Source organism: Pelodiscus sinensis, chromosome 1, assembly GCF_052426305.1.
Source record: "Pelodiscus sinensis isolate ZL-2025 chromosome 1, ASM5242630v1, whole genome shotgun sequence".
NCBI classification, from domain to species: domain Eukaryota; kingdom Metazoa; phylum Chordata; order Testudines; family Trionychidae; genus Pelodiscus; species Pelodiscus sinensis.
Window position 1 is genome coordinate 293,776,110 of NC_143052.1, and position 13,627 is coordinate 293,789,736.

Genomic DNA, 13,627 nt, shown 5'->3' on the forward strand with positions numbered 1-13,627 from the left:
ATATAGTGATTGGAGCCTGTGAATGTGTCATATATTCCATTAAAGCCATTTTGATGAAGCGCAGTGCTGTTTTTACACAGCATACCACAGATTAAAGTCATGGTCAGTATTTGCTGGCACATTTAAGACAGCTAAATATGTATTTAAACTAAGTTTGTAGTTAACTGCCTCATCCTTAAAAAATAAATAAATACTATACATTGGGTAAAAAGAAATTGCAGAGCATGTTGCCACAAAATACATTATCAAAATACCCTCCAGAGAGAAAAGAACTTTTTCAATAAGCATGTACTCAACCATGCCAGTGAAACCAATTTAAGAACCCATGTGTATATCAATATTTTTGGATTATAGTAAGGTTGCAGGAAAAACCTATGTGAGTATTTAATTTTAAACAGAATAGTAATTCATGAAGGAGCAGAGTTGAGGTGTTTGCAACCTTAACATTATTGCTTTCAGACTTCCTGTGTGCTAATTATACAACAGAAATGTTCTCTCTTTTTCTTAAATGGTGGTGGGATGGGAGTAATTCTATGATGATGCACTATTGGGCTAAACAGCACCAGAATACTTTAGATGCTTGCCTCGCCTGCAGACCTCAGAATATGTGCAGCTTCAATCTTACAAAAAAAAGGGGGGGGGGAGTGTAAAGGTTACTGTTACTGCTTTCTCTTAGATTAATAATGTAAGTAAAAATGTGCTAACCGCACACTTTTAGAGCAGCAGCAAGCTGTGATGCATAAGTTGCCACAGGCATTAAACTATCATACAATTATTATGCTGTACATGTTCAAAGCACAAATTTCAAAGGTTCAGAATTAGTCATATCAATACCAGTTTTTACTGGTACACTCAAACTTTTCCAAATGAGGGATATTTCTATGCCAAATTTCTGTGTTCAATCCCAGCTATTGTGGTCCTACAAAAGTTCAGAAGAATGAGCAAGATATTTGTTTTAAGGGACAAGATTTCAAAACAGCTGCATTTGTGTATTTCTTTTTGACCCCAGATGCTCACCCCCATACCTCCAGGCACAGACTAAACTTAGAAAACTTCAGCCCAATAGCTGAAAGTTTTAAAAGGTTATCAGCAAATGAAAACATAGTTACAATGGAAATTCTTGCAATCACTACACTTAAGATTATATACATCAGCTCCTGCTATCATAAAATTCATTGAAAGGAATGGTTTGATGATTAAAAATAGCATAACTGTGTGTCAAACTTAGTTAAAATTGTGTGTTAAGAAACCAGTCTTTGATATGTAATTGTAAATATACGGCTAATTTAAAAAAATCGTCAATGGCTATGGAGCCAGGTTTCAAACAAAACCCCATTGGTTCCCTGGGAAGTTTGACATGCATTAAGCCACAGGTGGCAAGCTTTGTCTAGAATTGTTCACATGCCAAAAATAAAATGGAGGAAAGCCTTGCAAATAGAAAAACTGCCTGCTTGTGAAAATGAATCATAGAGGTCCTAATTTAACAAGGTACTTGAGCAAGTTCCTAACTTCAAGCATGTGAGTAGGCCCACTGTCTTCAGTGGACCAACCATAGGGTTAAAATTAGGTACTGGATAAACTACAGTCTCAGGGACAGATAATGAACCTCTTGTTCAGACTCATGTAACTGTTCACTATTGTGAATAAGTAGTTCATGATGTTGGACTAAATACTTTAGTAGTGGTCATGTTGCACCCTATCCAACTCCCAGATAAATCAATAGGAAAGATCCATTGCCTTATGTGGGAATTGGATCAAGCCTTTTGAGTCCATGTACAGGCAATACATTACTTGAAATTGCTTACCAACTTTACTGGTAAGGGACCAATTTTAAAAAAGTGCCCAGCAGTAATCCTTCTTGTAATGCTCTACCTTGGTTTACCACTCCTGCTTATTGTGAAGGTGAATGTTGCTATTACACGTACCTGGGTGCTATATGTTAGGCCAATGATTCTCAACCAGGGGTCCAGGCATCCAGGGGGGCTGCAAGCAGGTTTCAGGAGTCTAAGCAGGGCAAGTATTAGATTTGTTAGAGCCCAGAGCAGAAAGCTGAAGTCCCACTGCATTGGGGCCCTGAACCAACCCCCCCCCCCCCCCGTGTGAAGCCAAAGCTTAATCAACATGGCTTTGAAAGAAGGCCCTTGTGGATTGGGAATCCAGGTAATTGCCGAGCTTGCTACCCCCCTCCCCCGCTGGTTCTAGCTTTTATATGCTAAAAAAAAGTTGTCACGTAGCTGGGCCTTGAGATTTTACAGCATGTCATGAAAAGGGTTCAAAAAGAAGGTTGAGAAACCCCCGTTTTAGGCAACTAGAAAAGAGAACAAATTGCTTAATGCTAAGCTCTTGCACTGGGCCATATCAATTAAATTGTCTGGGTTTTTTTTTACACTAATTAAACATTCAAAAGACTTCCTTGGCTTATAAAGAATTGATCATGCTAATGTTACCATAACATTCATAGATTTGTATGATGCAGTAATAATGAATCATCTCAGCCCAACCCAGTTAAAAGGTGCAGCCATCATGATGTGTAATTTTGATTCAAGTAGAGACACAACCAAACCACTGAACAGCCATCAGCAGCTGTGCAGTGCAGCACTTCATGATGTATAATCATAGTTCAGTTTTTACCTGGTTAATATTTAATAAGTTTCTCATTGTACAGTTTTTATGTACAAGTTCAGAATTCAGTTTGTCTCTGATTAAAGGTCTTTTGGCTCATCATAGAAAAAACAAATTAAGGGGTATATTAAAATAAAATTTGTCAGTAATAAGTACTGTACTTCTTGGAAACAATTCTCACTGGACTCGCTTCTGATTTTAACCTAACTAGTCCCTTTAAAGAAAGAGGGATTATTTTTTATAATCAGTATGCACTTCTCATGTACCCTTGCTTTCAGTGTATCATTTCTCATTTTGCCTGGGGCTGTCTGACCCTCTATTCTGCTGCAGGCCCCTCCCCCACTTGACCCCTTCCCTCAGACCCTCCACCCACTGAGCCTCCTTTCCTGAGTGCACAGCTGATTTGCAGCATTCAGACTCTGGGATGGAGGATAAGAAGTGGAGATGGAATGAGAATCAGCTGATTCATAGTACTTAAGAAATGCTGGGAGGGAAGGGGAGAAGTATGTAAGTGCATGAGCCACAGTGCCGGGAGAGGGAATAGAGGGCAGGTACATGGGTTGCATGTGGCCCGCGTGCTGTAGATTGCCCACCACTTTTTTAGGGCCATTTTTTTAAAGTTGCTATTACAATTTTTAAATTTGTTTTTAAATTTGCTGCTCTTAAGTCTTGTAAAAGTTTGATTTTTGCAAAGTCTGAATTTTGACTGAGTTTGATAAGACCAAATTCTAGTATGCTACATCAGTGCAGCTCCTCTGGGAGAAATTATGCTTAGCTGCATAGGTGCATGTCTAATGCATCTATTTAAATCCAGTGGAGTTATAGAATCATAGAAGATTAGGGTTGGAAGAGACCTCAGGAGGTCATCTAGTGCAACCCACTGCTCAAATACGGTTGCCAGGTTTCCGGTATTGACCCGGACAGTCTGGTATTTTCACCTCCTGTCCAGTAAAAAAAAACAGAAAATACCGGACACCTAAAATGTCCGGTATTTTTCTGAATTTTTTCCCCTAGCCAGGATGCGAAAATACCGGACACCTGGCAACCTTACAACAGACTCAGCAAATGGGCCCAGCCCCTGGCTCCCCTGCTTACCTGGCTCTGCAGGGAAACTCCCTTGTGGCTCAGCCAAAAGAAAAAGATGGCCACTGGCAAAAAACCTCAAGACCTGAGCAAGGGGAAGCAATGCCTCCCCTGGGTCTTAGTGCTCAATTTCTCCCTAGCCCTATTCTGACTCTGCACTCAGTTAAAGGGGCCATACAGTTTTAATGCTGTTTTTATTTATTTTTTTGCTTAATAACTCTCGGATCTCTTTTTTTTCCCCTCAACTTTTGTGTCCCCTCCACTCTTCTCCCCCCCCCCCCAACAGAATTTTTTCCCCAGTGGTTTTTAGGAGGTGCTGGGGTGTTCGGTATTTTTGTTGAAGCCATCTGACAACCCTATGCTCAAAGCAGGACCAACCCCAACTATGTTAGATTTATTAACAGCCATACTTGATATATCTGAACCACACATAATTGTCACGGGGTTATATGACAGTCACTATTTATTTCTGCATTATGATTTCAGCTATTTTGTACTTCATTTTCTTATGGAAAGTAAAAGAAATTCCCACTAATTTACAAGGCAGAAGAACAGATTAACTTGTTTTAGTATGCTCATTTAGTTTCTAGAAGATTTACCCAGGATTGCTCGGGTCCTTAACTCAGTTTTTGTTTTTTGGAAAGTAAAATGAAAATGTCAATGCTTTATTTACATCATTACTCTGGGGTGGGGCTGGGAATAAGGGGTTCAGTATGCAGGCTGCCCCAAGGAGAGGGGACAATCCCAGCTCCCTTTCACCATTGCAGCTTGGGATCAGGTGAGAAGTACCTCTGTGGCTGCTGCAGTTCCAGTAGGCACGGTTAGGGGAGGAGTGCAATGTTTCCCCAGCTGAGGCAGGTCCTGGATCGTCTACTCCCTGCACTCCTCAGCCAGAGTGAGGAATGCAGCACACTGTGTACATTCCCCTTGTTCCTTGACTAAGGGGAATAGCTAGCAATCTTCTTTTGCAAATTGGGCGGTGAAAGGGGTGGGAAGCTTCAGCTCCCCCCCCCCCCCAAAGGGGGCCCAGGAGGCTGGAAGACTTGGGGAGGAGTGCACATGCCACTAGCCAGTCCCTTTCACCTGCCTGATGAGTCAGTTTTTCTGAATGGTTTTATGAGAAACAAACCCATTCCAGGCACATCCCATTGTCCTGGCACAACCAAACCCTTACCTTGCTTTAAGTTATGATAACCGGAAACTGTGCTGAATTTGGTGGTCCAGGTCTCACGGTTAGGAGTTCAGGAACAAATGGACAGACAAATTCTCTCAAATATATACAATAGATATTCATACTTCTCTAGCATTCAGGGTGATAGATGGTCAGAATTTCCATTTCAGAGAAATGTCACCAATTTGAAATTTGTTTCTGTTCTGATTCAGAATGGAAACATATTTTCAGAATTTTCTGTGAAATGAAGTTTTGATAACATTTTTATTTTGAAAGTAATGAAGCAAAAAATTGCATGTTCCTCGGATTCACTAGCAGCTCCTGACTTGAATAGCCGCAGTGAAACTGTCAAGAATTATTTCCATTGTTGCAGCCATATTGTTCTCAGGATATTAGACAAATTCTGAAGACTGCTCTGTGAAGTTCGAAAGCGTATCTTTTACACCAAAAGAATCTGAGCCAATAAAAGATATTTCCTTAGCCATTTTGTGTCTGGCCAGAATGGTATATCATTTGCAGTCAGAGGTGCCAGGATTTCCAGGGTCTTTGGCTTCAGAATAGCCTGGTGACCCCAGATCTTCCAGCCTCACTTCCTAAGCTGCTTAACTTTCAAAACAGCTGGATTCATAGGCTGCAGGAGTTGGGTTCTCAACTGGGCTCCCAACTCCGCATCAGTCATTTTGGTGGGCTGCTGAGGAGTTGGGCAGGCAAGGTTGCAGGCAAGCTTTGAACACTGCCTTTGGAAGATGAGTCAAAAACAGCATGTTTCCATACCATGTTTTGCTTTCTGCGGATTAGCAGTTCCCAATAGCAAACATTGTTAGGAAAAATTCTGACAAGCCCTCCTCAGTGGGAATGCAATACCTCATTGTCCAAATGAGATGTTACCACTTATTGCTTTAATTTGGGTTTCTTATTTGATGTATATTTTTCCCTGGGTATCCAGGCATGGAATGCCATAGCCATAAAGTTCATGTGTTGCAAATTTTGGGGCACTGCTGTGTGTTATTCCACAAAGTGCATTATATTTCATGGATAGCCATGAGTGTTTCAATGTATACTGTGTTAGCCTTTGGATAATTGTTTTGAAATTGCTTATTTTTTTTCATTCATTTATATGAATGACTTACTCTTTTTGTGCCAGTTAAGCTTATAAATATAAATTAAACATACCAATTATTTTACGATTTTAAAATATGGTGGTAGTGTCTAGAGGCCCCCAGATAGGGATCAGAACTTCAATATGGTAGGCTCTCTATATACATTGTGGTTATTACTACTGTCCACGTGTAATACATGAATAGAAACAAACAGTTTCTATTTTAGCACTTTATTTTTTTCCTCCCTTCCTCCATCCCCCACTCTGAATAGCTCAAATACCAGTTGGAAATTTCTGAAGCTTACATCACACATTTGACCTGAACAAAGTGAGGCTATGATTCCTACTCCACCTATGCAAATATCAGGAGTGATGATAGCATGTTGAACTTTGCCTCTGTTTAAGAAGAATGTCTAGTATTTTCCCATAGCTTTTTGACTGTGCAGTACTTATAGTAGTAAATTTAAATTTACTTTTGTCACTAAAGAAAGAATCTAACTACAAATTAGCTCAGAAAGTAGGTGTCTTAGCTAGTTTTTTTTCCACGTGTGACTATAATTACTGTATACCACTTTAACAAATGAAGGCTGTGAGTGAACAACTTCCTCTGTTCTTCCCTACTACATTTTGGTTGCTACGAAAAGAGTCCATCTTTGGCTTAGCATTCATTATGCTATAAAAATGATCCCTCTGTCCCTTGAAAAGTAATGGCCAAAGTTTTCAAATATAGGAACTTTTGGCAATCCCTCTAATCGGTGCTTAAATATGGATTTAAGAGCCTCAATTTAGGCTTATTTTTGAAAATTTTGATCATATAGCTGTACTTACTCTAGCTGTGTTTGAGATGTTAACTCTGCTGACAGTAGATTTCTCTTCATCTGAGATCTAAATAGTATATTACTTTATCTGTACGCACACAGTACTTTCTTCATTACTGTTCTCTTGTGATAATACTTAGAAAGCTAACATTTTTTCCTTGCAAAATGACCCAGGGGGCTGTGGTGGCTTCAGAAATTTCTTGATGTGGCCACATTTGAGAGAAGCTGGCATAGACCACACTGCTGACAGTATGGGATGAACTATAATTAGCTTTTGTCAGTGCAATCAAAGATGTGGCAACATTCCTTTTAGACATACCCAATCTAGCTTTGATCTAGCTAGCTTGGCTGACAAGAGAAGTGAACCCTCATTTTCTCCATTGTATACTCAAGAGTCCAGGGTGGAGTTGTATAGCCTGTGGTATCTGGAGTTCAGACCTTGGGTCTTGGGCAGGGTTGTGCAACTAGTGCTGACATTGCTTCACTTATTTGAGCTAGATAGATCAAAACTAGCTTGCATATGTCCACACATGTTGTAGTCACACTTCTGATTGTGGGGTAGATACTCCCTTAGTGTTTGCTGTGTTTTTTCAATACTATGAAAAGTCTATTTTAAAGGACAGTAAATACCCTTATATACACTTTTATCTCCTCAATCTGTTCTGACCACTAGACCAGTGATTGTGTATTTATGTAATATTGAAAAATCCACCCCACTTCAGCCTACCATGTTCTGGGATGGACTGGTGAGGGTTCATTGTGCTTAACTTCTAGAATGTAGCAGTGTCATGCCACAATTAACCATGAAGTTAATTAAGGAGTAGCTTTGTCTAGCTGAGAACTTAGGCCATCATTTTCTGTTGGTAGAAGGCTGGTTGTTTTGAGGGGCTGGTGAATGTGTGCACATGCCAATAATGAGAGACTCGCATCATTCTAAGCATCTTGTGAGAACAAGAAAGACAAAATTAAAGGCATTCCAGTTTAAAAAAAAAAATAAGTAACAGCCACTGTAATTTTAAATTTTATTCCTCTATGCATGCTCATTTTATGTATGCTTATACACTCAGGAATTAACTTTCAAAGTTATCCATGTATTTGCTAACAGGCAAACAGTCATGTAAAACAATTTTGAATAAAAAGAACAGCCCCTGAGTTTACAATCTAAACTGCAGTGAGCGATTTAGAGTATTCTTAAGTATATCTGATAATAAATTTCAGTTAAATTATACTTTAAGTGCTATTTTTATAGGTGCCAATATGAATACAGTTTAAAATCTAATTAAAGCTCCTTGAATCGTTGCAATGAAACCATTCTCCACATAGTTCTGTACCATGTGTAGCACTTACTTCAGTTTGTGATTCCTCAGGTTTCCCTATCTGTACGACTGTGGGATAGTGTGTTGCTGTATGGTTAGGCTTCCAAAATCTATCAGAATCAGGTTCTGGTAAGTTAAGCTCTTTAACTTAACACAAGTACACATTTTCAATAACAGCATGCAATTGGATTTCAGACCTAAAGTAAAATATGAATAAAACTTAGATTGAACGGTAGACAAAATTGGACAATATACTCAAACATCAAATTGCAGTATATACTTTCTATAACGTGAACTTGCCGTTCCTGAAATTGTCTTGAATTAAGAGTTCTTGAATTGTTAGTAACACATCTATATGTTATAACTGAACGGTGAACTCCACAACACAAATATACTTGTTCAATTTTGTTTCAGACGTTATCTTTGGGAGAAAACCACCACTAATCACTTTATTTAATTTTTTAAATATTTATTTTTCAGTATAATTAAATTCTGAGCAAGATGTTCACAATACTCCAGCTGCTGAAGAATACATGAAATACAGGGAACTTTTAAACAATCTTTTATTGCGCATAGCTTAATTGTAAAAACAAATGAAATGTCTGGATTTAGTGCAGCAACTTTCAGGCACTTCATATAAATAAATACTTTTATTCTTTCTAAATGTACAAGAAGCTCATCTTTAAAAACGTAGACATCAGAATTATGGCATTTCTGTGGTGTACAGAACATCTAGGAGTGGATACTTTACACAAAACAGTAACTGCCATTTCCTGTTATCTTGGCAAAGAATATTAAACGTGTCATCTACGGTAGCTGAACTCATGAGAGGAATATACATTTTGTGGTTTTTTTCAATCTCAGTCAAAGAAGCACTTTAAATTTAAATTACATGACCTAAACAAACCACTTATTTTAAGTTTATTTTGTCAGCAATATTCTTATCTAAATAATTGACACATCTAGTTTCAATTACTTTGCGTACTTATTTATCCATCTGTGCATTTATTTTTTTAAAGGAATAGCTTAAATTTTGTAGATAAGTCCTAGAAAAGATCGGGTATATATGGAACCTGTGGAATGGACACCACAGTTGCAATAACTTTATCAGTGCTTTCAAGAATCCAAACAGCATGTAAACAAAATAGTTGCTGCCTAAAATAATCATGCCTTCACAATTGTTTTAACCTGCTAATACAAATAATGTGAAGATCTAGTCTCCTATCTCTTTATGCTTTGTTGAATTGTAAAACACCTTTGGGCCTTGTTAGTATCTACTTAGATTTCTGACTATCATTTGTTTTTTGTGAGGTTCAAAACTATAAGGAGGACTATATAACAGGTCATGGACTTTGGGGCACAAAGGCAGGAGAGAGAAAACTTGGACATCTTTTAGAAATGTGTAATTTTTACAGTAATTACATTTTTCTATAAAGTATTTAATCATTATATGAACAGTTTTCCAAGATGAAAAAGGGTAATCTGTACAAGAAAACAGTTTCACAGCTGAAGTATCACAGTCCCAGTATCTTCTCTCGGTTTATATTGTAGATTCACTAACAAATATTTTAGCTTTTAAAGTCTGGAGGCTGTGTTGAAAAAAGTTTTCGGAAGTTTCAATTTCAGAGCATCTGGAATCCTGTAGTCTAGTTACTCTGCTCTTTATTGAGTTTTGAATCGTCTCTGATGTAAAATAGTATACTATAGGGTCAAAACAACAATTTGAGACTGCAATGCAGAGAGTGATAGGATACATAGTCCTGACAGCAGTTACTAATGAACAATTAATCCATCTTTGTGTTCTCATAAGAGAATAAAGTATTAGGGTAATGTTATATGGTACAAAACAGAAACAGAATATCACCAAATGGACAAAAATCATTCTGAGTACCTTTTTTTTGCTTAACTTGTTCCGACTTAATGTAACTGGTTTATTCAAAGTTCTTAAAACCATCGTAGAACAGGTCACGTTTAAGATCAGTGGAATAAAAAATCCCACAATTTCAATAAAGATCACAATCCTTGATATATATGTTTTCCATGTGGAATTAGGAAAGTTTTCAAAACATGTACTTTGGTTGGTAGTACTAGTGTCATTTAGTACTTTGGTACTACTGTCATTTAGTGGAACCGTGGACTGAAAAAAGCTTGCTGGTATGCTTCCTGCTATCACAGTTATCCATACTGCAACACAGACAATTGTTGCATTTTGTTTGGTTCTAAGAGTCTTAGACCAAAATGGATGTACTATGGCTAAAAAACGATCTACACTTATGCAAGTCAAGAAGAAAATGCTTCCATACATGTTTGTATAAAACATTGTGACAGAAATCTTGCAAAGTATGTCTCCAAATGGCCAGTATTGTATTGCAAAGTAATAAATCCTGAAGGGTAAAGTAAACACAAAAAGCAGATCCGATATTGCTAAATTAAGCATGTAAGTTGTTGTTTCATTTCGCATTTTTAATGTGAAAGTAAAAATGTATATAGCAACACAATTTGATATTAGACCAAGGACAAACACCATGCTAAAAATACATCCATATAAAGTATACTTAAAGGAGTCTTCACTGGGACAATTAGGTTGTACCATTATTATGGCAATTTAAATTTACAATGTTGAATTCCTTTAGTTAGCTTTCCTTCTGCTGTTGACTACTTTAAAATCTCTGGGTACCTTGTAGATGAATTTGGTCGATGAGTGATTTCACAAGTTTTCCGTTTTACTTTAAAATTTCCAAGATGAAACATGAATGTTGCAGTAGGAAGATACAGCTCTGGTAATCACCAGGAGATCATTCTTTTCTGCCAAATTCCAGAATAGCCAGACATCCAGTCCTGGTCGGTAAACCCAATACAGGCAGCGCTGGTAGATGAAGTCATCCTTTTATTTAATTCCACACGCTCGTTTTCCCAGATGTAATGAAGCCGATACAGAACTTGCTGTTTTATGGTCAGTTGCAAGTCAGAAAGTAGAGTACTTTATATTGCAAACTTTCCCTCCAAAGTTTAACAGAGGTTCCTTTTTAGGAAAAGATTCCCCGGGCTCTGAAAAATGTAGGCATTTCAACCCCTCTCATTGCCGCTTGGCTGTAAGCTTTTCAACTTGCCTGCCTGCTAACCCCAAAGGGTGGAAAGCAGGCTGCTTTGAAATTAGAAATAAAATTCCAAAGCTTGTTCGTTCTTGCTGAATGTAGATATCCGCCTTAAACGCCGAGTGTATAGTAAGCCTTGCTTATTCGAAAGAGAGAAGGGCGGGGAGAAAGCTCAATCATTTTGCAACATGACATCACAGGAAGAAGAGGCTGGACTTAAAGAATGGTTTCAATTCAGTTTGTTTGCCTTTCTTTAATCTGATAATGTGTCTGCAGGGAATATACCTCGGAGGCAGGCAAATGCTTGGCGTGGTGGAGCCGGCTGCTATTAACTCTTTCTGTACCGGGGAAAAGTCCTTTGTCAGCAAAAGTGCTTTTTATTTTTTTTAACTGCCCCATTCAGTGCAAAAATCTTTTTTTTTCTTTGTAGTTGTGAAAGACTTCTGTGGATGGGAGAATAACTTCCACTTGTAAGCAGTTAACTTCCTTTGTTGTTAATTATTTTTCACATTTTGAAATTCTTAATAGCTATCCCTGAATTTTTCATAAAGATGTAATTTTGGAAAATGTATTCTTCTCTGTGATACATAGAGCTGATGTTTTTTCTGAGAACTGTTAATTTATGTGAAGGGAAATTGAATCTGGGCATGGGGACAGGGAAGGGAGGTTAAAGCAATATATTGAGGGGTAGGAAAGGAGTATTAGAATATAGTGAGGTTAACAATCAAAATCACATATACCCAAATTTTGAACTAAGAAGACATGCCTATTATTGCCTCCATCAAAGTCTTTGTTTTTCTTTTTTAAATTGTGCATTCTGTAGGGCAAGGAAAGTATTTTCCTGTTTGTGAAGACTGAATACACTTTAGGTTCTAACACAATATAAAATACTTTATTCTGATAATTTTGTAAAGTAAATCACTTATTTGTACATTCTGTAATTATTCCTTCTAGCTACTAATACAATGGAAATAAATGTCTACTTATTAAAATACTGTGTAAATGTTAGAGAAACTCCTTTACAAGATGGTACAAGAAGACCCTCAGTTTAGATACACTAGTCTCTTTTGGACATAAAAAATGCATATTTTAGGTCTTAAAAGGGAAATCCTTGTGCATATGTGTGACTGATGCATTTCTTTCAAGCTAATTGTTAAGCAATCACACCTAAGCCATGGCCAGGTTAGCAAATAGTGTGTAGTCTATTCCCATTGTAAATAATGGTAGGTATCAACTTCTTATTCACAGGGGTGTGGCATAGTTTTTTCACTGCCAGGCTTAGCAAGCTGATGTCCGAAATGCATCAGAATGATTTTTGTACTAATTTAATTTAAGGCTTACTGGCAAATTTCTCTCTCCTTCCAAACAATTTTACACGGCTTTCTTGATAGAAGTGAATTGATAAATTGATAAACTCTATTTTTTCTTACATTTATGACCTGATAAATGTGCATATCTGGAGACTCCTGGTTAACCAAGAGGCATATATAGTTTACAATAAATATATTGGAGATGGAAAGGTGAATTGAGCAGAATTGTCTGCACTGTTAACTTTCACCCATGAGATATAGATTTTTACTTCGTGTTATTGCTAAAAGTAAGGTTAGTAATACAGCAACCTATTTTCTTGCTTACTGTGTAAGCAAGACCATTATGTTTAGTCATGTTTTGTGTTCTCACTTTCTTATGTCCTAGGGCAAGATGTGGCCCGGGGGCCGGATCCAGCCCACCTAATAGTTTGATATGGTCGACATTCTGCATCTTGCCACTTCCTATTTATAACCTACTGCCTTTGACACTGAATTTCCAGGCAGTGGCTCAGTCAGCAGGATCCAATTAAATGGTTCACAGCTCCTGGTAGTGGCACTACCCTGGCAGGGGCTAGAGCTGAGAGCCCTTTAAGTAGGTACAGCAACCCCAGGCAGCTGCCAGTCAACATGGTAGTGGCAGGGACCGGTGCCAGGAGCCCTTAGCGGTATTTAATTCAAAGCTTCTGCCCCCCCTCCCCCGACAACTCTGGGGGGGAGGGGAGGGCTTTTCCCCAGCCCTGCTCCTTCTGCTTCAGGCCCTGCCCCATGACCATGTGCCAAAATTCATTAAGTGCCCCCCTGCAAAAATTGCCAACCCCTGCCCTAGTGCCCACTGAAGTAAATGAAAATCTTTCTAGTGCTTTCAATGGTTCAGGCCCTGGAAGGCTTGGGCTTGCTTCTCTGCTCATTCTTTAGTTTCTCTTCTGAGTATGGACTGTGAGCACATAACTTTCTTAGTAAAAGAGGACTGTAGCACAAATGTAAAACCCCAAACTTAAACATTTGGGTGTCTTAAGTTAAGCTCCTAGATACACATTTTAGGCACCTGATTAAGTTTATGAAATTAAGCACTAATGAACTCAGGTGGGTGGCAGGTCACTAATGCACGTGCCT

The 13,627-nt window shown here is 38.2% G+C and overlaps 2 protein-coding genes and 1 long non-coding RNA gene across 5 annotated transcripts in view; 1 reads left to right on the top strand and 2 right to left on the bottom strand.

Annotated features, from left to right (window-relative positions):
* Nucleotides 1-13,627, top strand: part of RB1 (RB transcriptional corepressor 1) — a 150,521-nt gene that overhangs the window by 72,977 nt on the left and 63,917 nt on the right. The gene's annotated exons all lie outside the window — the stretch shown is intronic.
* The window catches only part of LOC102445424 (uncharacterized), a 187,820-nt gene that overhangs the window by 9,991 nt on the left and 164,202 nt on the right, over nucleotides 1-13,627 (bottom strand). Inside the window, exons 2-3 of the long non-coding RNA XR_016348480.1 lie at nucleotides 4,880-5,740; nucleotides 1,926-2,004 (exon numbers count right to left, since the gene is read on the bottom strand). This is a non-coding gene — a long non-coding RNA (uncharacterized LOC102445424). The remainder of the gene's footprint in view (nucleotides 1-1,925; nucleotides 2,005-4,879; nucleotides 5,741-13,627) is intronic.
* LPAR6 (lysophosphatidic acid receptor 6) lies at nucleotides 7,802-11,473 on the bottom strand. The gene has a single exon (XM_089775483.1). The coding sequence runs from the start codon at nucleotides 10,700-10,702 to the stop codon at nucleotides 9,650-9,652; it is 1,053 nt and encodes a 350-aa protein (XP_089631609.1). The 5' UTR covers nucleotides 10,703-11,473; the 3' UTR covers nucleotides 7,802-9,649.

Bases quoted from the DNA above. Each gene is read 5' to 3' on its own strand.
- LPAR6 (XM_089775483.1), bottom strand. From the start codon at position 10,702: ATGGTACAACCTAATTGTCCCAGTGAAGACTCCTTTAAGTATACTTTA.